A 27,029-nucleotide genomic window follows, 5' to 3' on the forward strand; every position below is an offset into this window, starting at 1 on the left:
TTACTGGAGCAAACAGATAACTGGAAATGGAAAAGTGCATTGAAATTGCATTATTCTATTGCAATGTTCTGAAATTGGTCAATTACGAATTTCGAATGTGGGAAATGGTAAATGAAATTACCCTACATATTCTAAAGGGTTTGGACAAATTTTTGGATAAGTTAGAAGGTGATTGGAAAGTTAAAAGCAAGAAAGTGCATTGAATGGCGAAATTCAGCATTTTTGCATTGTGTACCGGTACAGACATTACCCTGTACCGGTACAGCAAGCAGCAGCAGCAGCAGCTGCGTGGCAGCAGGCCTATTTTAGTCTTTTGACACTCAGCCTTATCTCCAAATGACCCAGCTCGACTCCTGAAGCTGCTGGAGGGTCCATGGAGCTCAGAGGAAGGGTTTTGCACCTTCCCCACTTTCTCTCTCTAGGTTTTCTCTCTCTTCGAGTAGAAATTGTTGATTTGCGCCTATTTCTCGCCGTTCGTCGCGCTAGCTGGTTTGTGGACTTTGGAGCAGCTACGAGTGGGTGGAAAGGACTCGCATGAGAGGTATTTTCGCAGCTCCAACTTTCAGGGAACCTGAATTGAAGTCTAGTGAGGTAAACAAGCTAGTTTCTCTCTCTAGGTTGAGATTAGTGATAGTTTTTTATGTTGGTTCTCAATTCTTGCTACCAGCTGGTTTGAGATGGTTTAAAGCACCAATTGAGGAGTGGTTTTGCTGTAATCCTTCACCCCAAAGTCAGAGTTAAAGCCTTCGAGGTAATTAATGAGTTTTTCTCTATTTCGATGATGAAAACGATGATATTAGCGAAGTCATGATGCGATTTTGGGATGTTTGCTCACAGCAGGTTTCCAAATTAATTTGAGCTGAATTTGTGACCTTGGGGACTGGTTTAGAAGGTGTTTCAACCTGGGGTAAGTTGAAATTTCAGTTAGAAATTGGATTATGTAAGATTCCGACAATACTACCTAGTATACGAGTATGTTGATGTCGTTTTGATGAATGTTCACAGCGAGGCTGCGATTGACTTTCAGATTATCTTTGGCTGATATGTGAGGGCAATTAGAGGCTTAACTTGAGGTACTAAACTAGCCCAAAACAGGGATTCAAACTATTATTTTGTACTAAGTGCAATTTGTGCCGAAATTGGACATTTCGGTCGTAGTTTTGATACGCTTTTCGTGTTTCGGTTTCAGCAGAGTGGGGCACCGTTGAGTTGAGTTTCGGGACTTCTTGTGGCTGGATTGAACTTAGGGATAGGTGGGTCTGACCTTCTCGAAATGGGTGAATTCCCTCTATGTCTCTTTTGACATCCGAGTTGAAGTTATTCCATATTCATGTGAATATATGTATAGTTCAAGGCATTGAGACAAGCATTAATGTGTAGATTATATTGGATATGATAGCATCTTTAAACAGTAATGAAAGGTTCAGGATTTGTTCACGGTACATGGTTACATGTTAAAGTATTACGTGTTCATGATACTAGTAGCTTGCATATGCAATTTTAGCTTGATGCTATCCAAGAGGATATAATGATAAGTTCGTGAATGGACTAATTAGTTCTGTTGAACCACAAAGAGATTGATGTATTTAGGATTGAGCTATGCAATGTTATATAGCAAGTATAATTGCTATACTCTGAAAGATCAGGTAAAGGCCTTTGTTTGGCATATGCAATTCTAATTGTGGAATGTATAGCATAGAGATCATGTGAAGAGTGTTTTATCGCTTGTTTTACTTGCTTGCATTACCCTGTTAGTTTCTACATTCACATGATAGACTTGTATTATGGTATATGTTCTAGTAAGTAACTAGAATTTCATATGATGGCATAATTTGAATGATTATTCAACTGAAGATAATCTAGTAAATAACTAGATTTGGATATGATAACATACTTGTATAGTCAAGTAGAGATTTATATTGGACTACAGGATATGTGCCATGAGTCTATGAACAGAACCTTAGTAAACCACTTTCCTTATGTGTAAGGAGTAGTGAGAGATTGTGAGTGACTGACCAGGTATAGCCTGATAGAATCACTAGTGTGATGTAAAGCTTTAACTTGTTAAGTTATATTGAATCTTGTCAACAAGTTGTTGATAGTGATTTATGATTGGGTACTACAGTGCCGACCTTGGGTCGAGTTGAGATTCCATGTCAGAGACATGATGCTGTTGAGATATTTGTACCCTGGACTATAGCTAGCATGCCATTATGCTCTTTCGTACATGCTTGCGGGGGTCGCGCCCCCCAAGCCCCGCGTTCCGGAGTGGCTTGAGTTGAGATTCCATGTCAGGGACATGATGTTGTTGTGAGACTGGTACTGTGGACTACGGCTTGCATGCCATTGTGCGCGTTTGCACACGCTTGCGGGGTCGCTCCCCCCCAAGCCAGCACTCCCGAACAGCTTAGCGACAGATGCTCGCAAATGTACGAAGTGAGCGCCGAAATGGAATGCCGTGGGGGAGGCTCATTCCTAGAGTGGGGATGTTGACTACCACGGGGCCATTAGGCACGGCGCGGCTTGAACTTACCTTGTGTAAGTCCGTTGGAAATTGGGTTATGTCAAGTACTTTAACCTTAGCTGGACAGAGTAGTAAAGTTACTATATGTCTTGGGCTAAGTGAACTTATTGATGAACAGACTAGAAAGTTGACATCATATTTGGTTAGCGACATAAAAAATGTTTCATTCTTGCTAATGTAGAAAGTAATCACATGATATTATCTGTAATTCCGGTAATAATGAATTATCTTGCTTGCAATCTGGTATATGTTTGGTTAAATTGTCAAGAACATGATTGATAGAATTCATCCTGATAATTGATACCTGCAGTCTAACGATATGTATTGATTGTTGAGTAAATAGCATGAGTAGTTTACTTTTACATTTGCTTATTGCATTTACTGGCTTATTGCACTTATTTGCTTATTGCATTTACTTGCTTACTTATCACTATCTACTCATGCCACAATTGACCTAGTGGTGTTCCTCGCCACTCTTGGCAGCTTACCCACTGGGAACTATTGTTTAATAGTTCTCACGCCCTCTTTGTTGTTGTTTTTACAGAGCCTTCCACAGCGGGAAAGGCTAGGGTTTCTGGCGAGGGGTCAGCGGCTAGCTAGAGCCTTTTTGGACGTGTACTAGATCACCTTCGACAGTTTATATAGTTTAGTACAGAGATGTATATTAAGTTTTTGTTAATTGTACGTTCTTCTTATTTCTTGTATTAAGGTTTGGATTGTATAAGTTTTAACTTAAAGACTTGCTCTGATTACCTGGTTAGAATTGAATGTTTTCACTATATGGTTTGTAGACGCCTTGTGTATACTTGAGTTGTGGTATACACGGCGGGTCTGTGCACGAGCCCGGATATGCTTCCGCCGGTACCCGGGCGTGACAAGTACCGGTACCTGAGAGGAGTACCGGTACCCCTGCTGGATGGCGGAAATGAGAGCTCTCGGGTTTGCGTGTGGAGATGCTGAGTACCGGTACCGACTTGTCGAGTACCGGTATCGAGCTTGGGTACCGGTACTGCATCGGGCTAGTACCGGTACCCAGTGTGCGAAGTTGCGGACTGAAGGCCCGAGTACCGGCATTTAAATGGAGTATCGGTACTCCAGCTGGATTTTTGAGTTGGTGAGGGGCCTTTTGGTCATTTGAGGTGTCGTTCAATCCTATGTTACCTAACCTCTTTATATAGGTGTAGAGAGCCAGAGAGGAGGATTTTTGTCTCTCTCTCTAGTTTTGGACGTGCTCCTGGTGGAGGTCGCGACTCGAGCTCGGGTGGTTGTCGACGTTGATCCGGAGAGCCGTTCGAGCGCGTGGGTGTCGTGATTGCACCGTTGGAGGCTAGGCGAGCGCGTGGATTCCCTCCTTTCGACTTCTCGTCGTTGTTGGACGAGCTTTTCAAGGTGGATTAATGTTTACCGAAATCGTCGGGTTTCCTTCTAAGTCTTAGCATCGTCAACATGTTTCGTCGGTTTTGTTTCCGTTTACTAGCAGTTGAATTCATGGAATTTGTATGTTAGAGCATAAAATCTGAATTTGGAGTTGAGCTAGTGTTTGTATACATGTTGGACTTGGAATTGACTTAAGAGAAAACACTCTAAATCCTTCACTATCACTTTTCTAAAAATTACCAGTTTAGCTGTAGGAGCTGTTATAATTTTCTATCACCGTTGTTAGTGCGAGGTGGATACACAGATTAGCGTAGAATGAGTTTACGCTCGTACTGGGATGCCAAGCTTGTTTTACAGTAGTGTGTAGACTGTTTCGTACTGTCGGGGGCCGTTGGGGTTGACGGTGGACCCAAATTTCTGTATCATCGCTGTTAGTGCGAGGTGGATATCCAAATGAGTGCAGGTAGAGTTACGCTCGCACTGAGAAGCAGAGTGAGTTGTTACAGTAGAGTTAGACGGTGTCGGACCGTCAGGTGCCGTCGGGGCTGACGGTAGACCCAAACTCCTGCATTTTGGCATCAGATTGTGCCAGAGGCACGTGAGTTGGGTGACCAGATCAGTTTGACCCTTTTATAGTGATTACAGCATATGAGAGCCTGAATGAACTTGGCAGAGACACTTATAAACTCGGTTGGGTAGCGCCCACGAATGCCATTCCAGAATGAGGTTTAAGTACGATGAGGTCGCAGTTTCTATTTGGACAGTTCTTGAGCCGGCCACCCCCGTGGGTGGTGTACGGCGTAGCTGGGTACAGGCAGGGTGGGTCCGTTTGGGCAGCCCGTGTGAGGTAGTTAGTTACACCTTTCTCTACCCTCAGTGGGGCTGTGACGTGTATTGAGTCACAGCAGTCCTGTTGGACTTTTCTACTTGGACGGTCATTTCAGTGGGTGGTGTACAGTATAGCTTAGACAGACGGGATGGGTATAACTCAGTCCCTAGTGAGATCTCGCCACCGGCAGCCCTCGGGGTGGTGTGCGGTGTGGCTTAGGCATACTGGACGGGTGTAGCTCAGTCCCTAGCGAGATCTTGCCACCGGCAGCCCTCGGAGTGGTGGACGGGGTAGCTTCGACGGGCGGGATGGGCATATCGTCGTCCCCAGTGAGATTGGGTCAGTGGGATGCATTTGCATGTTTACAGGTAGCTTGCGTTGGTTAGTGATAGTATAGTGGCATATGGCTGTAGGGTTTTCCAGCTTCACTTACTATCTCTTGCATACTTCTCTATAGGCTTAGTGGTTGAGCCGTTGAGGTCGGTGACGATACCCACTAAGGACTACTCTATTTTGCAGTAATTCTCACACCCAGTTGTTGACACTTTTTAGCAGGGCCTACGTTTGCAGTTGCTGCTATTGTTGATTTCGACCGCGAAAAGGGAGTCGCGAGCTAGATCCCTACCAGTCATGTCACCATACTAGAGGAGTACCCTTGACAGGTATTTTGAGATGTTTGGGTTCAGGTACATACTTTATGTTGGTTACTCCTTGGAGTGAGCTGTGTTGTGTGGGTTGGAGCTTTTGTATGTACTATGAACCTTATGTTTTATATATTTATGTTATTAATTAGCAGCTCTATACTTCTAGTTGTAGTTTTGAATTGATTACATGTACAGCTATCGCTTCGTGTACACGAAAAATTTCTATGTATACGGCGGGTCTGTTGGCGTGCCCGAAAAAACGTGGTAATCTGAGGCGTGACAGCCGTACGGCCCGGGGCAACACTTTAAACCTTGCTACATAACCTATATGATTAATTAAAACACAGAAACAAGTTGAAGCTATACAATTTCTACATAGTTAATTTAATTCTCCAAACCATGCACATCCACATCACAATCAACCTGATCTATAGTTGTAAAACAACAGAGATAATGTCAGATTCCACAAAGCACTTCTTATTGGATTAAGCGAAACAATAAGGAAACTAAAGCAAAATTTGCGATCAAAACGTACTTCACAAGCAATTTCACAAAGGATTACAAACTGAATCAGAACATCAAATCGCACATAAGAACAACTTATACGATCAACTAAACATCAAACATATTACCAAAACACATTAAATCCACGGAATTCGCAACCAAGTTCTTTAATTCCACATTCCACAGGCTATTCATAGCATCCATATCACAAATCCACTACATGATATTTGCTAACAATAAGATAAATATATGTAGGATCCCCTTCAAGTGCTATTCAAAGACACCCAAAGTTTTTTTTTCAAAAAAAAGAGATTTTGATTTGTGTAATCCCCAAATTTAAACCCTCACCGTCAACCTCTCAACCTCCTTGCCAGCGCCTCCGCTGCTGCAAAGTCGACCATTCTTCAAAACCCTAGGATCCACAATCTCGCATTCGAGATCCGCACCTGGCATAGGGTTCCTCTCAGCGAACCTTTGTGAGAGCTCCTGTGGCGGGGAGAAGCCAAATCTAATGGCGGTGGCGGTGGCGATGGCTGTGTCAGACGCGTAGGATGGAAAGGGTGTAGCGGCGAAGGGAGGTCGTCGGAGCGCCACTGCCGGTGCTGCCGCGCTTGTGGAAGAGGAGGCTGAGGGCGACGACAGATCTCCTCGAAGCACGCGGGACCGAGAAGATCAAGGGTGATTTGGGGATGGAATCGGAGCTTGGAGAAGACGCAGAGGAAAAGAGAGTGGGGGATGAGTAGAGGTGAAGAAGAGAGGGAGAGCTCGAGTTCGGGGTGGGAGAGAATGGATCAGAGCTCAGAGCGTTCAAACTCTGGGCAGGGGCGCGGTGGAGTGGGTTTGGGTTAGGATAATGCTGGAGAGGGGCGTGGTGGAATGGGTTTGGGTTAGGGTTAGGGTTGGAGTTAGGATTAGGGTTGTATTGGGCCTTCCAGCCTAGTCGACATGAAAGCTAACAAAGGCAATTCATAAAAAAGCATCCATATAGATTTATCAAACTAAATTACAAGTAGCTTTTTGATACATTACCAAGCTCGACAGAATAGGAACTACAGCTATATATATATATATATATTCTCCTAATAGACCTAATATCTTGAAACCCTAAGCCCCAACATAGATGTGCATCGATGAAGTGTAACAACAGCCTCTATTATATACTAAGAGGGTGGAAAAAGTTAGAAATGTCTTAGGGCAACAAGATAGCCTCTATTAAATACTATATAGTGCTTCTTTCCCTTAAAGAGAAGAAAAAAAAAAGAAGGAAAAAACTAGCCGGAGGCAGCGAGGACATGGATATAGTGTCTATGGATGCTCCAATAGTTAAGCTATTATAAGCACTAAAGGCTCATAGAACTCGTTGGGCTTCTCAGTGCATCAAGTTCGGCAATTGCACACTCTATCTTTTCCTTCATTTGAGCGCTATCCATCTCGCCAGTCTGAAAAAGAAAAGATAGCATGCTTGAGTTAGCAATTGTAGCGGAGCACCAAGATATCAACAAATAACTAAAGAGGAGTCATATATATCTTTCAAGTTGTTTAATTGTGACATTATTATACGACAATTTATATGGTATTAGTGAATTTTGATGCACTGAGCTCCCTAGAAAGGGTATGTAAAATCAGCAATTGAAGGTGTTTGGAACCCTGAGACATCAATTAATTATGTCAATCGAACATCGCCAAATTAAGAATCCATTATCTTCAGACGCATCCTCACCAATTAATTAATAACATTCTGAGAACATTGCTAATTCAGTTTTCTAAACCATTTATCCAATTCAGAAAATAAAAATTGAAATTATGGAACTTCTGAACACGAAAGTGGAATACTTTTGAACGATCGACTTTTGAACAGTAGAGATCTAGAAAACTGATTTTTACCTAGAAAAGAAAAGATTTCTCTCTTTGCCAAATCTTGCCACCAGTAAATTAATGTCTGCTACTTTAATTCCTCCTCTTAATTTGATTCTCAATTTCGAATTACACTCAGTGCTAGCTAAACCTATGTACGTTGCCCACTGCGCAGTTTAATCAACGGCCAATTAATATTATGATCATCAAACTAATTTGTTCTTCCAGGGCAGTATATATATGGAGAATCCCTCAACTACAGGCCATTATAATATATAGATCAAATAATCCCCTAATTAAGCACGATTTTCTAATTTCTTAATTTGCATCTGCACAACTATAATTACCTTGATTTACATCATTTCTATCCGATAAATGTTAATTCAATCAATAGCCAACGTTAGATAGTAGATAAATTATTAATATCCACAAAATAGCTAATTCAAACAAATAAAAAAATAATTTATATTAAATAATTGAAAAAATTGAGGGGTCTAATATTTTGAAGAGACTAAAATTGAGGGTGAGCTCCTTGCACTCTTTTCTATATTCTATATTGTTTTTTAAGATTCCAATTCCCATCTTTTATTATCAGCACGTTGTATCCGAATTCAGAAACTAAAAAACAAGAAAAACAAAACAAAAAAGTCGTTTTCAAGCACGTGATTTGCGTGTTACGTGTTTAACAAATAACAGCACGTGCTTATATTTTTTATTTATTTATATAATTTAAAGAAACAACGTGGAAAGCATGGCGAATTCCCACGTGTCCACTATTTTTCCTTTTATTATTATTATATATATATTATTATTATATTATAATTAGGCTAGAATACTATTAATAGTAAAATGCTCTTTTTGCTATCAAGTTTTTAATCCTTGGATGAAAAATTGTAGGGTTAGGATGATATTAGTCGGTTAGAGTTGAGTGGTTGCCCTAGAGTTGAGTGGTCCCCACTGGGTTATAGTATTTAATCCAATGGTTAAAAATAATAAAAAGAGTTGATCCAAAGGCTAAAAAATTAATAGCAACAATGAAATTTTGCTACTAATAGTAGCTCAGTCCAATTCTATTATTATATAATAATATATGCCTTTTAATTTACATTGAAAAATAGCACGTGGCTATTTTGTCACGTTGACCCCAGTCATTGGGCGCACCATAGCGATGGCCAAATAATTTAGGCCACGTACATGTGCTACAACTGTACTTCACTGTTCCTCCAAGTATCCAATATATATATATAATAAAAAATCGACGATTAAGTAGTGACGTGCTGAATTAGAGTCATCCATTTCTAATTAATGGTCTACATCACGTTTGAAGAATTAATATATTTAATTTTTATTTCCGAAAAATTGACGTTTCAAATTGACTCCCACTATGAATATGGAAATTGACTTCGGCAGGGTTTAAGAAAGCTTTTTTTATTTCACTAACTACTATGTAAATTCAAATATTAACATATAATTAATATTAGAGTAAATGATTAATTAGAATTTGAATTATATATCAAATTTTAATTTTTAATTTCTTAAGTTCAAATTTAAATTCTAATATAAATTTAATGTTTGGATTTAGTTCTAAATTTAAAATTTTGACCTTAAACTTGAATATTTAATTGTTAATTTAAATTTAAGTTCAGCTTATGAGTTCAAATTTAGATTCAAATTTTGATTAAAAATTTAGATAGAAAACTTGAATTTAAATAATAATTATAATTTTTAAATTTCAATTGATTACTCCTATAGACGGAACAAATTACAAGTTTCTTTTACCATTTCGTTTTCGATTTTGCTTTATTCACTTTTTTTTTTCTTTTTCTATTTGAATTCCTATATATTTTGAATCGGACGCGCCCTTAGAAGCAAATAAGAAAAACATTTGCTTCTGTATCTCTGAATTGACAATCAACATTGTTACCAAAATCTAGATTATTTGTACTTGATAAAACTAAATTTTATAATTTTACAATATCATTTATTTAGTAATTAGTAGTGTCAAATTCATTTCATATTAATTAGCGTTGAAAGTAATCAATCTTTAAATTACTTGAATCTTTGACAAATAATATTAAAAAATTAAATTAGCGCCAATTACTTGGAGTAACCCATCGTTATCTACAATTAATGTTGAAATAAAGATCATGTATAGTTCTTGAAGCATTCTAATCTGGCTCGTAAATGATGAGAAATATTAAAAGAGCGTCACTACTCACTTACCTTCAAAGTTTTGGACGCATACTAATTGACTTACACATAGACCCACAATTTCACATGTTTTATACTTCAAAAATATATTTTTATAATTTAATTAATTGTTAGCTGAGTTAAGGTAATTAAAAGTACCGGTGATAATTAAAGCCAATTAATTAGTTACCAAGAGACATTTCTTTTTTTTTTTGAAAAAAAATTTGGGATCAATTTAATTATGGGTCTACCAATAATTGTCAAAGTAATAGCTAGTAAAATAGATTTACTCAATTTATTTACACCGACCGTCCCTAACGCAAGTGGCAAAAAGGCTTGATGGGTAGTATCCGAGACCCAAGTTTGAATCATAGTCGATTCACATTTTCAGCTAAATTTATTTCTAAATAAGATAAACGAAACGGATAGCATGCTACCTTTCTCTCTCAAAAAAAAAAAAAAAATTTACATTTAGTTAGGCTAAAAGTACCTACCTATCACGCTCCAGAGAGCGCTATTTTGGAATATTAGACAATTTGATAATAAAATATAAAACTAATTTGAGATAAAAATAATATACTATTCGTTTTGTTTATTTTTTTAAAAAAATAAATTTAGTTGAAAATTTAAAATAATTATATTTTGATTTTAAAATTTTAAGTATAAATTATTAAATTTTTTTATCACTTGCATTTCTAACGGTCGATAATAAAAAAAATAAAAAATAAAAAAAAGAAAAAGAATAAGAAAAAGAAGTTGTGGTCTGGCTTTCTATCACAAAGAGTGGCCCCGAGTACGTGAACAAGATTTCAGTAAAAGGACCGACCGTCCCTAAAGTAAGTGGCAAAAGACTTGGTAGTTGGTATCCGAGACCCAAGTTCAAATCCTAGTTGATTCACATTTCTAGCTAAATTTATTTCTAAATAAAATAAACGAAGCGGGTAGCGAGCTATCTATCTCTCAAGAAAGAAGATTTCAGTAAAAGGCTCTCCCGTCAGGAGTACAGGAGCAATTAATTGAATCTATCTCAAACTAGGATTAAATGCTGCAGTTTCACAGCTCAGACGGCGTCGTCCTCACCGGAAAACTACTTTTGAACTCTGTTCTCATTATGTAAGACCTACTGTACTAACTAATTTTAGCTTGAAAAAAAAATAATAATAAGGACCGACTCTTGCTCATGTTATATTTTTAAAAATAATAATTTTGTAAAACATAATCTAGAATTCTCCTTAACAGATAGTATCACATCAATTGTGGGGACCAACCGTTCTATCCCCTTCTATCTCATGGTAATCGAGAGAAACATCATAAGTTACAATCAGCACTTTCATAATGTAATAAAAAATTAATTACATACAGTTATATATAAATATATCAAATAGCATATATGTTCCTATAAATTTTAATTTTTTATTTTTATTTCTGCAAAAATTCTACCGTCTTCAAATATACTATTGCAAAAATCCTCGAAAGTAGCATTTTTTTTTCTTTCAAATTTTCAGAAAGCATCTTCTTTCTCTGACAGACAAGTAAAAGAAAAAATTTAGAATACACGAGTTATATTGCTGATGTGGCGTCACTAACGAATCATATTATTTTTTTTGAATTCACCCGTTTCATTACGTCTAATAGAAACACATTTTTATTATAAATTTAATTAAAAATAAAAGTTATGATTGACTGTTAATAAATGATGTCTGTGATTGATATATGGTAAAATCCTCCGGATTTAAGCGGAAGTGAGAAATAAAATGGGTGGTCCATGGCTCACGTGGTGGTCCAAGCCCGGACAATAATTCCTCTACCTGATTGGCTAATTCAAAGTGGGAGGACAATGAAGAGAATGATGGACCAACCAAAAGAAGGGGTCCATTCCCAGGAGGCGTTCGCGTAATGACGTCAGCAGGCGGACGTCATAGAAAATTGGGGGAAAGAACGTCACATAGATTGACAGAAGCGGAGAGGGAAAGAACGTCACATAGATTGATTGCTAGAAGCGGAAAAGAAAGAGAGAGAGAGAGAGAGAGAGAGCGCGCACGCGTCACAGAGAAGAGAAGAGAAGAGAAGAGAGCGAGAAAGGAACAGAGCATGTTTGGCGTAAACAAGAAATGAGGCGAAAGAATCCTCTTACCTCAACAAACAGAGTGTGCAAGAGGCTTCCGGAAACGGAGGTGATGTTCGCCGTAATAATCTTGAGGTTGAGGGACTCCAAAGCCTCGCACACTTTCGCCACGGTGTCCTTCCTCTTTTGACATGTGATGCTCACCACCATTATCTTATCCCCAACCTCAGCAACTCCGAGCTTGCATATATAAAAGCCAAAAAACAAAACAAAAAACCCCCAAATTAAATAAAAACACAAATAAACACTTTCCCTCTCTCACCCCTCTACAGTCTACACACACGAGAGAGCGAGAGAGAGAGAGAAAAGAAAAATAAAATAAAATAAAAGGAAAGGAAAGAGAGCTTGAAAAAGAGAGGGATTATATATATATATACATCGACGATTTCGACGGGCGGCGAGGCCGGCGCTGTACTCTTCATCTTCTTCCTCCCTCGCGAAAGGCCAAAGTCGTCAGCACCGCCGGCGGCTGATTCTTTCTTGTCGGCCGTCGCCTGGAGATGCGATAGATCTTCGAGCAACCTTCGCTCTTGCTCTTGCAGTTCTTGAATGTAGTCGATCGCGTCCTTGATTATCGACGCCTTGTCCATCTATCAATATCAATATACAAATTAAAGGACGTCCTTTTTTTTTATCTTACTTTTATTATTATTTTTTTACTCCTTTTTATTGGTTCGATTGGCAATCGATGAGTTTGGTAATTAAGTCACCTTAGAAATGTTAGGGACGACACTGCGGAGGGCGTAGAGACGCTCGTTGAGCTTCCTCCGGCGGTTCCTCTCCATCTCGATGCTCTTCAGGGCTGCCGCGGTAGAGGAGGAGGCGCCGCCGCCTCCGCCGCCGCTATTACCGCTCCCGCTTCCCTCAGGCGAGCTGGAATCGTAGTAGCTCGACATTGCCTCTTCCAATCCCCACATGCTTCAATCGGACCCAATTCGACAGCAATTGATTGATTAAAAAACAAACAAACCCCTCTTATTCTCCGATTGAAATCCTCACATTTTTGTTTATTTTTATTTGAAAGAAAAGGGCAGAGAGAGAGAGAGAGAGAGAGAGAGAGAGAGAGAGAGAGAGAAGGAGCGCTCCTATCGCGCGGTACCTGTCGAGCTCTTCGTTCTCGAAGAAGCGCTTCGTCTCCCAGTAGAAGTTGTACTCCGGGTCCATCTCCTCCATGTTTTGGCACCCACTTTCTCTCTTCCGCTGCTTCTGCTTCTGCTTCTGCTTCTGCTTCCGCTTCTCTTTCGGAGGGAAGGCCACGGCCATTTATATTGGTAGAAACAGAGAGAGAGAGAGAGAGGGGCACATGCTTCGAGGAAACATCACGTGAGGGAGAACGAGGGGGTCTATCGTCCGCGAGTCCGCGTGGGACTCCAACACGTGGTAGAGAGAAGTGGATGGGGAATGGCGCGTCTGAATTAATTGAGAGGGTGTGCTGTGGGTGCGGGGGCCCGCTCTGAGGATTTGGATGAGGATTTGATACACTTTCAATTTTGTTGTCAGACCCTCTCAACTCAATAATAAGAAAAAAAAAAAAAACAATTTATATAAAAAATTTAGAAAAAACTTCAAATACCACCATGTGGTTCCGTACTTTCTCACTTTACTGTACTTGTATCAATTTGATATTCTGTGGTTTTATTATTCTCTTTTTATTATCAATTTCACTAATTTTTTTCGTTAAATCAATAACAAAGTTAAAACTAAAGGATACTAAAGTGAATATTCGATAAACCTAGGTAGGATATTTGAATATTTTTGTATATAATTTAATAAAATATTAACAAAGAAGCTGACAAAAAGACAAAAATGAAATCACAGGGTACTAACTTAATACACTTTAAACCACGGGATACTAAAGTGAGATAGTGTGAAACCACAGGGGTGGTATTTGTAGTTTACCGAAAAATTTACTAATTTTGAGATTTTTGCAAAAGTTGTCTTTTTATATTTTACAGAGTTAAATTTTTAGAAAACTGAGAAAAATATTCTTATTCACTTTTTTCTCTATTTCTTTTTTCTCGCGTTCTTCTTTTTCTACAATCCGACCCTTCTCCATCGCCTCCGCAGCCCCCCGCAACGGTAAAAAAGACAGCGCCACGTCCTCTTCCACCACCTTCGTCGGCGCAGACACTGAAAAGACTCGGAGCAAGGATGAGTGAGAATAGAGAGGACGGAGGCGATGAGGTCGCGGCCGAGGTAGTGCTCGCTGTCGCCTATGAGGGCGAGGGCGAAGATACGCCTGCACTTCTCTGAGGAGCACTTCCGGCGAGAGGGTGGCCGTTGTAGAGGGCGAGGGAGATATCGCGATAACATAAAATGATGCAGCTAATAGAAAAAAAAAAAAGAAGAATGAAAATTTTAAAAAATTTAAAAAATATTTTCTCTACAAAAAAGACAAAGAACTAGAGATAAACGAAGAAGATGAAGTTGCACTATTAAGATGAAGTTGTACTGTTTCAAAAAAATGTTACACTATTTTCCACGAAAGTTACATTTTTTGAGATAAAAATTATGCTGTTCGAGATGAAAGTTGCACTCTTTGAACAAAAGTTGTATATTTTGGACGAAAGTTACATTTTTTGGTGAAAGTTACACTATTTTTCCTCTTCCTTCCATCTACTTCCTCATGCTTTGTCTACGCCGATCTCCTCTTGGCCCTCCATATCCACTGCAGCGGATTCGCTACCCACTAAACCCACTTATGGGAACCCATTGCCCCCGCTGTCACCGCTGACGATGAAGCGGAAGCGCTTTTTGGTGCCGAAAAGCTCATCGGCGAGGGAAGGGCACGTGGCCCATGACACCTACCTGGCAACGGCGATGCACACGGTGGAGACAGAGAAGAGCGCAGCTGTCACACCCCGGGATCCGGCGGGAGCCGCCCGGTGCGTGTCCAGACCCGCCATATGCCTACACATATAAAGCATCTAGAACAAGCGATAAATAAAACAAGAATAGACGAGCAACTAGAGATATCAGAGCATGTGCACAACTAAATTCTAATAACAAGTGGATAAGTAAAAGAACTAAATAACCAACATAATCCAAGATAAAATACATCACAAGATCCATACATAGCACTAAGTAATACAAAATGGTGGTATCTACAAATAGGTATAAAACTCTCATTCTCTCCAACATAAAACAAAAAGAGAAAATGAACCACCTAGAGCAAGACCCCTCGCTAACTAGCTCGAAGCGACACCCTTGCCGCGGTCCCTAGCCTCACCCGGAGTGGAAGGCTCTATAAAAATAACAAAACAGAGGGTGCAAGAACTATTAATCAATAGTTTCCAGTAGGCAACCGCTAACCTTAGCGAAATACACCAGTAGGTTAAAAAGAACGAAGGTAGGATGTTCTAATTTTAATTGAAAGAAACAGCATGTATAATAAACATGAAATAAACTTGCTAGCTATTATGCCTCTACTTAGCATGAGGTTTCACAAATAAAATAGCTAGTCTAACATAAATGAGTATATCATATGAGTATACCAGTATGCACTAGACATGTTCAACAAGTATACTACTATACGCAAGTAAGACTATCAAGTATACTATCATGTCCAACCGTTACCTACTATCGAGTAGTAATTGTCTCTTGTATGTTTAAATGTCAATTTTCATTTCCAATTAAGAACCTACACAAAGGTAGTTCGGCTTGTGCCGCCTAATTGCCCGTGATAGCCCCAACATTCCCACTCTAGGAATGAGTCTATCCCACCCGGCCCAGTAGGCTACCCAATACCGCACGAGCGAGCTTATGTCGCGTAGGCCAACTCCGGAGTGCCGGCTTGTGGGGAGCGACCCTCACAAGCATATGCGAATGAGCACAAATAGCAAGCAAGCATAGTAATCGTCTCAAGAACCTGGTCATCATGTCTCTAACATGGCAATAATCACTAGCAACCCAAAAGGTTTAGTTCTATGTCACAATATAAAGACTCAACCGTTTACTACATCTAATGCCACTTTTTGACATTAGGGTTTACTATGTCAAGTATGTTCCAAGTCTAATGCCTCTTTATGACATTATAATTTCTCCTATGTCAAACATGAGTTCTATATCCAAGAACATGTTGCACTTGTCATCTTTACTACATGAAACACAAATCCAAGCCACATATAAGAATGCTATTCCCTTGCATAAGTACTATGTACCTATCTCTCTACTACCTAGAGGTAAAATCTCATTATACATAACACACGTATTTTAAGTATTCTATAATTCACATATGCTCTATCTAGCATGAATATGTATAAATTTTTATTTTATAATAAAAATTATAACATAGGGGGAGTTCACCCATTTCGGTAAGGTCAAACCCACCAAGAGCTCCTTAAATCCCTTTCGTTTGCGCGAACGAAGGTGCCCACAAGTCTTCTACCTCTCTAAAAAAAATTCTAAGAGGGTTAGATGAAACGAACGAATACCCCAAAATGTTCATCTTTAACTAATTCAACAAAAGGGTCAAAACTCACCTTAAATGGTAGAAAATCCTCCTAAATCCCAAATGGAAGCTAGAGCCCTTCTATTCCAACCCAAATGAAGGTTCTACACCTATCAATTAAGCCCCAAAAGCCACAAATTAAAAATTCCTAAATAATACCCTAGATTTCACATTCTAGATTTTCATCTCATAAAATCTACTAAAACATGGATCAAATGAAGGATTAAAGTCACTAACCTCTCCAAAGCTCCAAATCAAACTAGAAAATGAGCTAGGGTTGAAGATCTCTCCTCCAACAAGTTTCAAACCAAGCCCCAAAGCTTTTCCAATGGTGGAGTGGTCACCAAGATGCAAAATAGAGCAAAAGGGAGAGATTAATCTCTAAAATTCCAAGCAAAAAGAGAAGGAAATCAAAGAAAAATGGAGAGGAACCCTACCTCTCCTCCTTCTCTATTGTAGTACAAAAGCCCCAGCCAGAGGGTGTAGGGGAATATATAGTGTAGCAACAATTACAAAGAGATCCCTCAAAACTGCCAAACTGCAGTCTACACTACGTACCGGTAACACGGGCAAGTGTCATCGGTACCAAGCAGTAGTCTGCGCAAACTCGAGCCTCGGGTTTGCGAGAAATGCACAGGGTACCGGTGACATCGCAGAACAGTACCGGTACCAGCTCCAGTACCGGTACTCTGCCGATGCAGTATCGGTACTCTGCCCTGCTGAGTCAAACCCGAGAGCAATCCAAAATCTGCACTTTTGAGGTTTTGGCGCTAAGTTATAAACCTCGATTCTCGAAATACGAGTCATAGGTCGGAACACTGTCTACGACCCTCCAGAATATCTGAAAAAACTCAGAACACAGATCAAACACTCGAACTTTGCAATTTGCTAAACTTCAGTGTGTTACAACAGCAACGCCGAAAAAGAGGGCGGGCGAGGAAGGTGGGGTTTAGGGTTTGGACCCCCTACTCTCCTTGCCCACCCTCTTCTCCAAGGTTGTTGCACTCTCCTTTGTCCCCATCGCGTGCGTTGTCGTCCTCAGGTGGGTGCCGTGGGTCACGTGCCTATTCCTTCACTAGCAAGCTTCTCAGCGCAAAGAAGCGCTTTCTTTTTGTCGTCGACAGTGGCGATGAAGACGATGGGTTCTCATAAGTAGATTTGGTGGGTGGCGAATCTGCTGGAGGGAAGGCGGAGGGTGAAGAGGAGATGGGCGCAGAAGAAACACGAGGAAGTGGAGGGAAAGGAGGAGGAGGAGGAGCAGGAGGGGGAGGAGAAATGGTGTAATTTTTGCCCAAAGAGTACAACTTTCTTTCAAAAAATACAACTTTCGTCTTAAAGAGGGTAATTGTTATCTCGAAGGTGTAATTTTCGTTTAAAACAGTGCAACATTCTTCTAAAATAGTATAATTTTATCTTAATATTGCAACTTCATCATCTTCTTCGTTTTTCTTTAATTTTTTGCCTCGTTTATAAAAAAAATATTTTTCTTTATTTTTTCATTCTTTAATTTTCTTTTTTTTTCACCATCTGCATTTTTTTTGCTATCACGATCTCTCCCTCGCCCTCTACCATAGCCACCGCCCTCGCCGGAAGCGCTTCTTAGAGAACCGCAAGTGCGTCTTTATCCTCACCATCAAAGGTGACATCGAGCACTATCTTGGCCATTATCCCATCACCCCCGTCCGCTTCACTCTCTTCTACGTTCACTCCGACTCCTCTTTCTCCGATGCCGGCGTCAGTTATATGCCGACGTAGGCACAGGAAGAGTATGTAGTGCTGCCCTCGTTACCTTCGTGGAGGGCCACGAAGGTGGTGGAGGAGGGTCAGAGAGAGAGAAAAAAAAAGAACGAGAGGAAGAAAAAGGAGAAAGAAAAGGGAATAAGGGTATTTTGGCGCATTTCTGAAAGTTCGGTCAGAATCTGCAAAATCCAAAAAGGTACCCTACTTTTGCAAAATCTCAAGATTAATTAGTGGTTTTTTTATGCAAATTGGCCAAAAAAACCTCTCTTTCACAGTTACTTTATATAATAATTATAACTCAATACTGTGTCTACAATCTAAAATAGATTATAATTCTATTATATTTTTATTTGATAACTAATATTTTTCTTACTATTCTTATTATTTTGATAACTAATATTTTCTATTCTTATTATATTTTTATATAATGTTTCTTAATATTTCTTAATCTTGCATTTTATAAAATAAGGCTATATTTTTAAATTTGCATATTTGGATAATATTCTTTAAAGAGTGATCTAAATATCTCTATTCTCTCTTTCTTTCTCCTTTTAAATTCCTAAAAGTATAACTGACAACTATAATTGCATTTACATTTTATTTGAAAGCCGTAGTCTCATCTAATACAAAAATAGAAAGTAAAACATAATACGTAAAAATAAAATAGTACAAACACCTTTCAAATAGTGCACCATAAAGATAAATTGTACAACACTAGAACAAATTTATACAAAAAATCTAGCACAAATAGAATATGTTTTTAGTGCTTGAAATTTTTATTTAAAAAAGATCAAAATGTTGCACTATTTAGAAAGTATGTTACACAATTTTAATGTATGATGCATAATTTGAAAATAGTCTGCATAATTTTTAAATTTAAAATTTCAATAGAATTATCTAACATTAAATGAATATTATCTTTCTTAAAAAGTGCAACTGACAAATCATAATTGCATATATTTTTTTTTTCTAAAGAGACGAAAATTCTCACCTAATACAAAAGTAAAAAATATATAATAAGTAAAAAATGTTGGTTACGGAAACCCTAGAATCTTTTATCTAGAAATACTATAAAACACCTAAAGGGGGGGTGAATAGGTGAATAGGCCAAAAACCACAAATCTCAAAGTGATAAAAAATTAAATGCGAAAAATAAAAATTACGCCGAGATTTATATGGAAAAACTCCAACTTGGAGTAAAAAACCCACGAGACCAACATGCGAAAAAGTAATTCACTAAGAGAAAAGATTACAAGGTGATTACTGACTCTACGGACTTGACCTCTCTTAACCTCCTATGAATCTCGCGCAATCCTCCGGGTCGTCCACGCCCTCACGTTCGAATCCACGAATGCCTCGCACACGTCCGAATCCACGGACGACACTCGAATCCACGAGCTCACGATCCGAATCCTCGAACCGCCTTTGATCACGCCGAATCCATGACGCCGCACATGAAGAATATCATGATAATGGTGATCCTTCGTTTAGAGTATCGATGAAGAACCAGAGAAGAATCTCTAAGCGAAGCGTAGATCAATTCGACATATAGATTTCAAATTACAATATCTCGAATTGACCTAAAAGAGGCTAATTTGTAGAAAATAGGTTTAGAACGAAAATCTAGCCTTTAGGGTTTCTCAAACATGTATTCTCGTGATCTTCTTTCAAATAGAGAACCCCAATAGCTTATTTATAGACTTTAGAATCAATTAGAGTCAGATTAAAATTAATATAAGAAATTTTACACTGCGTACCGGTACTGCATTAAGTTGGTACCGGTACTCAATGACGGAACAAAATTCCTAAGGCTGCGTACCGGTACCAGGCCGATGCAGGACCGGAACCAGCCGCAGTACCGGTACTAGGCCGATGCAGCACCGGTACTCAATGCAATTTCCAGCATTGCTTCACACTAATCACTTCTAATCCTTTAAACTTTGGTTTACATGATTCTAATGTCTATAACTAAGTATGAATCACCATATATAACATGAATTAAAACCTTACCTTAGCATCATAATTCATGCCGTCAGATGTTTCCGAGTTCTCGAAGTCTTGGATTCTTCAATCTTCTTCAATCACGTACCGAACCCTTCAAGACTCCGACTCAAATCACAAAACTTGCCAACACAAAATATTTAACAATCTCCCCCTTTGGCAATTTTGTGACAAAACTCAAAATTACTTCAAAAATGAATAATGAAGTTTAATGTTATCACCAAAACATCAAACTTCTCGCGTGTAATCCAAAATACATATAAGATTCAAAATTGCATCAAAACTCCTAAAACAGACTCTATAACTTAAACGCAACTAGGAGTCTTGAAGTCTTATTTTTCTGCAAAACAAATTATCCAAAATGATGTAGAAATTAAAAACATTGGTTATTCTTACATATCCATCTTCATCGTAAAAATTTCTCGAAGTTCTTCTCTTCTCCCCCTATGTCCTTCAATTTTCTCCCCCTTTTTTGATCAATACCTGTCCACCTATGTTCTCCCCCTTTTTGTCAAAAATTGCCAAAACAGAACATATAGTGAGAAAACATACTAGAAAATATAAAAGTAGTCATGCCATAGGTACAAACCTAAAGAAAATACAAAGACAAGTAAAGATAAACTAACATCGTCCTAGGAGAAGAGATAAAACATAGATAAACTAAAGCTGGGAGATGAAATCACTCGGTGTCCTTATCATCATCATCATCATCATCTCCATCTCCTCCAACGTTAGGCGCACTAGCTCGATAATCCTCTTCATTCCTTCTTCCAACCTCTTAAATCATTGTTCAACTTTCTTCTTTAAAGAATGCACCTCATGATGAAGTGATTCTACAGTAATCACTCCCCCTGAGCTCGATGATCCTTCACGCTCTGCAGGTCGAGGAGATGAACTTGAAGCTGCTCTAGAAGATCCCTTTGTCTGTTGGAAGGTCTTCAAAGTACTAACTGACTTGGCCAAAGTCACTCTATCAATCGGTCCTAGGCCAGAGTCATATTTCTCACAAGTGACGTTTACTCCATTATCTTGTAGAATCCATGTGATCAAAATCGAAAATGGTAGTAGCTCACGCTGCCCTGAAGACTGTATCACGTGCACCATCCTCTGCCACATTAGGAACGGAATGTTGATATTCAATCCATCTACAAGCTGTGGGTGGCCAAGTAAATAAAGAAGTACAAGCCCATACCAGTGAATCCTCTTCGTTCCAATAGTAGGCAGCACATTGTAGCAGATAATCAAGAACAAAATGCGATACTCAGGCCTCAAGTCCTTTGATTCCACATAGACACGGTTGGTCCTTATTCCGTCCTTGCAAATGGCACTGATGACTATGTCCTAATATGATGACTGTTGATAAACGCTTGAGGTGTAGTGGAGACCGGATGTATCAACATGTAACCCCAAAAGCTCTCTAATAGTATGCGGGGTAACAAGTATCCTCTTCTTTCGCACATATGTCTCGAACAGATAAGTACTAATCTCCTCATCCTCTGCTAGTACTTTTTCGCTCATGTAGAACTCCCGAATAAGTTCTACACAAAAAGGAGCACGTGCTGGAACCCTCCCAACGGGCTCAATTGGAGCTCTATGAAGTAAATGCCCAAAGTCTGGAACCTCCTTAATGAGCTCGTTGAAGTTGACATATCGTTCCGCTAAGCACGATCTGCTCGAATAGGCCTTCTGCCACTGTATCTGTTCCTCTGCAGTATGCTTAGATCTACTTTCTCGCTCATGAACCCTTCTCTCGCGAATAACGGGGCCACCTGTGCTTCGCCGAGGAGGAGAACTAGCACCCTTTTTCTTTCGAGATATTTCCGGTGCTATCCCTTTGCCTTTATCCATTCGAACTGCAGTTTTTTCTGCTTCCTCGTGGGAACTCGCCCTATAGTCAGAATCTGAATCAGACGATTCGCCTTCAGTACGAGTCCTTTTAGAAGTCCCGCGACGACCTCTCCCACGACCACGACCACTCCCAGTGGCCAAGAGCACAATCAGAACGAGAAACAGCGAGAATGTCATTTTCCTATACAAAAATAAACTATGCATGAACATAATCATAATAAAAACGTGTAAAATAGTGTAAAAAATTTCTAATCAAATTAGAATGCATAATAACACTATTTCTAACAGATTCAAGCAAGATTTTTCATTAAAAATGACATTCAACATGCAAACCTGAAATTCCACATAATACATGCTAGAAATCATAGATCTGCAAATCATAACGTGTTATGTCATGATCTAAGCATTCAAGAAGCAAGCATGCATGTATATTAAGTAAATCATAGCCAAAAATTGCAAGAAAAATGATCCAAAACAGAGATCGATCTTTGACTGGGAGTTTGTTCGAAAAACAGCAAAAACGAGAGTAAAAGATCAGATCCGGGCAAAATACTTACAAATCTTTGCAGAAACCTCGTGTGTCACGCCCCGAGCCCGTCTATTTGGTCGGTTCGGGCACGCCTACAGACCGCCGAACGGATAGAGTTTTTCCTGTACCGCGGACAAAGTCTCCCCTGTACGTCCAAGGCGTCACAATCCATACAATGCGCGAGGTTCCAACCAGGAACAGCATACAAATAAAGATTGCATAAGAAAGGTATCAAAAATATAAACTCTATGCTATTACAACCATTCAACTCATATACACTTTACATATTACATCTTTAATTCTTTTTAGCTTCCAAATACAATCAGACTTAACATAATTATTACAACTTGGTTCTTTTCATTTCTTTTACATTCCTAAGTAGTCGACTCAGGGTACTGCTATCTCTGGTCACGGTTGTAGGGCGCTAACTACGGAGCTACGCCCTTTCCTCGCGCCGCCGTACCGCTGGTGTGTGAACCTGTAACCCCCAAAAACAACACGGGGGTGAGAATTATTGTCCATAGTTTCCAGTGGGTATGACCATCCAAGGGAAGAGCTCGACCCACTAGGTTCAAAGGTGGCACTGCAAATGTAACACACTGGACCTTTGCAAATTGTGAGGTTCGAGTGTCTGAGTTGTGTTCTGAGCATTTCCAGATTTTCTGGTAGATCGTAGACAGTGTTCCGACCTGTGGTTCGAGTTTCGAGAATTGAGGTTTACAGCTTAGCACGAAAACCTAAAAAATCAGATTTTTGGTTAGCTCTCGGGTAGCTTTCATTAGATTGTGTACCGGTACAAGGTTGATGGCTGTACCGGTACATGGTTGATGGTTGTACCGGTACGCGGTCCCGCGTACCAGTACACAGGCAGTTTTGAGCCAACCCGAGGATCGGGTTTGGCCTTTTCGTGGGAAGTGTACCGGTACGCGGGCCCGTGTACCGGTACGCAGTGCAGAATGCAGTCTGCTCAGGTTTGGAGGGTGTTTTTGCTATTGTAGCATTATTACAAATACACCCCACGCCCCATGGTGTTTCCTGGGCTTGCCAGCAGTGGAGAAGAAGGTGAGGGAGTTCTCCTCTTCCCCTCTTTCTTTTTCTTCCTTTTGGTTGAGATTTTTGAGGTTTAATCCTCTCTTTTTGCTCCTTTTTGCTTTTTGGTGCTATTTCCACCATGGGAGAAGCTTGGGAGCTTGGAGTTGAGTTTGTTGGAGGAGAGATCTCCAACCCTAGTAGGTTTTGATCCTTGTTTGGGGCTTCATGAAAGGTTAGTTGCTTACTATTTCTCTTTTGATCATGATTTTTATGGTTTTTGTATAGAAACCCTAGAAATAAGGAATTAGGGTTTGGTTTGGGGATTTTTGATCTAGGGCTTTTGGAGCTCAATTAATCCTTTTAGAACCTCTATCTAGGTTGGATTGGAAGGGATCTAGCTTCCATTTGGAGCTTGTGAGGGATTTTCACCACCATAGGTGAGTTTTGGCCCTTTCTTTGAGTTGGTTAATGTTTAACCTATTCGTTGTTCGTAATCCTTGTGTATCCCTTCGCTCATTACTTTTAGGGTATTTTGAGACTCGTGGACAACTCCGTTCGGCGAAACGAGGGACTACACGACGGTTCGGTGGGTTTGACCTAGCCACACAATGAGAAAATCTCATTGTTGATGATTTAAGTGTTGTAAAATGAAAAGCATGCATATTTATGTTAGATGCATTATTTGTGAATTTTAGAATGCTTAAAATGCACATGTTATATACAATGCATATTTGACCTCTATATAGTAGAGAGTTTTCATGTTGGGCTAGGGGCCTACGGTTAGCATTCTTACAATTGATTGAGATCATGTTGCATATGGTACATATGGCATATAGATTACACTCTTGGACTTAGAACGCATGATTGACGTGGTTGGACATATCGACATTAAGTGACATAGGCTAGAGTGTATACAAATAGTAAGCTAATGTCATAAAGCGGCATTAGGCTTGGACTAGATATGGACTTAGCAAGCTAATGTCATAAAGCGGCATTAGACTTGATGGATATGTAAATTGCATGTGCATGTTATTATTATGAGAATTATGCCAAGTTAATAGTTGCATTGGAAAGAACATACATGTAGCAATATGAGAACACGCTAGAGAGCATGTGTATTAATCTATTATTGATAGAACAAGCTAGCGTCATAAAGAGACATAGAATGTGAATTGAGCTTAGATTATAGCAATGTTTAAGTGTCATAAAGAGGCACTAAACATAGTGAATGTGGGAACTTCACCTTGAGATTTGGACTTAGTAAAGCTAAGGTCATTGACATCGAAATTATTGAACGGTTAAACCTTCACATTGAGACATAGTACTAGACCTTTGGGTTGTTAGTGACTGTTACCATGTTAGAGACATGATGATTGGGTACTTGAGGTTTTGACCATGCTTGCTTGCCATTTGTGCTCATTCGCACATGCTTGTACGGGTCGCTCCCTACAAGCCGGCACTCCGGAGTTAGCCTACGCGACATATGCTCGCTCGTGCGGTATTGAGAAGCCTACGGGGTCGAGTGGGACAGACACATTCCAAGAGCAGGAATGTTGGGCTACCACAGGCGCTTAGGCGGCACAAGCCGGACTACACCCGTGTAGATCCTGAATGAGATTGAACCAGAATATTAATCAACAAGTTGATAATCACTACTAGACAGGTCATAGTAGTTGGATTCCTTGACATGCTACGGCATAGGGTTGGACATTGAGATTCATAGGATACTTGACGGTATCGCTTATGGCATTGTAGTGTACTTGGATTGCCAGGATAGTACATACTAGATATGTAGTTGGCTTTGAGACATATATTATACTTCATAGTATTACTTGTTGCATCATAGCATACTTATTTAAGTATTGGCATACTGGATCATGTAGAGTAGATGTACTCCATGTTGACATTCTACATACTTGTGGCATAGTAGAGTAGCATTTTAATATTATGCCTTATTTACCGCAGTTAATTTATGTTATCCTTATCTGCTCTCTTTGGGGCCTAGTGGTGCAGTTGGTGCAGGTCAGTAATTGCCCACTGGGAACTATAAATTATAGTTCTCATGCCCCTTTATTTTATGTTTTCTTTCAGAGCCTTCCACTCCGGGAGGGGCTCGGGATCGCGGGAAAGGTTTCACCTCGAGCTAGCTATCGAGGGATTTGGCGATAGGTGGTCCACCTCTCTTTTGTTTTCTGTTGGAGAGGTTGTGAGCGTTTTGTACCTTATTATAGAGACCACCCTACTTTTGTATCTGGAGACTTATGATGTATTAGTTTCTTTATGTTCTAGTGGTTTAATCTCTTTTTCTTTCCTTTTTATTTTCGCTTGTTGATAGAACTTAGCTGCATATTTGCTCTGATATCGTTAGTTATTGTTTATTTTATCTTTCATACGACTTTGTTGCAGACGCCTTATATGTGCAGGCATATGGCGGGTCTGGGCACGCACCGGGCAGAGCCTATGCCGGGTCCCGGGGCGTGACAGATTAATTTGGTATCAGAGCCTAGGGTTGAGTCTTAGTGGACCTAGCAAACCTTAGGCCGGTTGGACTATAGGAATTAAACTCGTGAGAGATGAGGTCTATTTGATTTATGAGCGAAAGTATCATGATTGGGTTTCTTTGATAACTCCAAAAATGTTGGAGTTGAATCGAAGTGTATGGCTTCTAACTTCGCGGAGGGTTACGTTGGCGACCAACAACGTAACATCAGGAGTTAGTAGTTGGGACATTTCTTTACTTTCGCATGATTTGGGGTATTGTTATTTGAGCGGGGTTGCGATAGCATGGGTTATATTAACTTGCGCTTTTATGATGTTGTAGTGTTGATGCCGACTACACGCTCTAAGTCTGTTAGAGCAGACGATGCGGCGACTTTTGAGGAAGCGGAGACATCCGCTACCTCCCGATCCGGTGAGGTCCGTGAGTTGAGGAGCCAACTTGCCGCCCTCACTGATTTGGTGACGCAGCAGGCGGCGGCTGCTTAGCAGCAGGCGGACACGGCACGTCGGCAGGAGGCACGTATGCAGCGCCTGGAGGATCTTCTATTACAGTAGGCAGCTGCCAGGGAGGCTCAGGTCTCGGTACTACCCGAGCCAGTGGAGACAGTTGCACCCGGGGGGTCGTCCCCTGTATTCGACACTTCGCAGACGACACTTACGGTAGCCCATCGAGAGGAGGTATTGGCAGCACCACCAGCTCAGGTGCCTGTGGCAACGACGACTTTTCCCTTGATGGTTGAAAGAGCGGAGCGGCAGCGGCTCATGGATCGCCTCGATGAGTTCAGGAGGTGCGATCCCAGGATCTTTGATGGAGAGAAAGCCGACCACTGGATCGTTGAGAAGTGGTTGATGCATATGGAGAAGTTATTCCGCGACACCTTCG

At 40.0% G+C, this 27,029-nt stretch overlaps 1 protein-coding gene and 2 long non-coding RNA genes across 3 annotated transcripts; 2 read left to right on the forward strand and 1 right to left on the reverse strand.

Moving 5' to 3' along the window:
- On the forward strand, positions 347-870 carry LOC109725326. Its single transcript, XR_002220235.1, has 3 exons — positions 347-591; positions 668-751; positions 841-870. It is a non-coding gene; the product is annotated as an uncharacterized LOC109725326 (long non-coding RNA).
- On the forward strand, positions 881-1,233 carry LOC109725327. Its single transcript, XR_002220236.1, has 3 exons — positions 881-907; positions 1,006-1,073; positions 1,190-1,233. It is a non-coding gene; the product is annotated as an uncharacterized LOC109725327 (long non-coding RNA).
- Positions 6,844-13,310, reverse strand: LOC109725403 (transcription factor bHLH35-like). Its single transcript, XM_020254576.1, has 5 exons — positions 13,147-13,310; positions 12,758-12,965; positions 12,425-12,637; positions 12,057-12,227; positions 6,844-7,317 (listed from the first exon to the last, which is right to left on the reverse strand). The coding sequence occupies exons 1-5, from the start codon at positions 13,308-13,310 to the stop codon at positions 7,219-7,221; spliced, it is 855 nt and encodes a 284-aa protein (XP_020110165.1). The 3' UTR covers positions 6,844-7,218.

The sequence above is a fragment of the Ananas comosus genome, linkage group 20 (assembly GCF_001540865.1).
Source record: "Ananas comosus cultivar F153 linkage group 20, ASM154086v1, whole genome shotgun sequence".
NCBI classification, from domain to species: domain Eukaryota; kingdom Viridiplantae; phylum Streptophyta; class Magnoliopsida; order Poales; family Bromeliaceae; genus Ananas; species Ananas comosus.

What these genes read in the sequence shown, in the direction of transcription:
- LOC109725403 (XM_020254576.1), bottom strand. Translation starts at nt 13,310, where the DNA reads ATGGCCGTGGCCTTCCCTCCGAAAGAGAAGCGGAAGCAGAAGCAGAAG. An exon ending in GAGAACGAAGAGCTCGACAG is followed by an intron (nt 12,966 to 13,146) that starts GTACCGCGCGAT and finishes GTCCGATTGAAG; the next exon opens with CATGTGGGGATTGGAAGAGG. An exon ending in CGCCCGTCGAAATCGTCGAT is followed by an intron (nt 12,228 to 12,424) that starts GTATATATATAT and finishes TATATATGCAAG; the next exon opens with CTCGGAGTTGCTGAGGTTGG.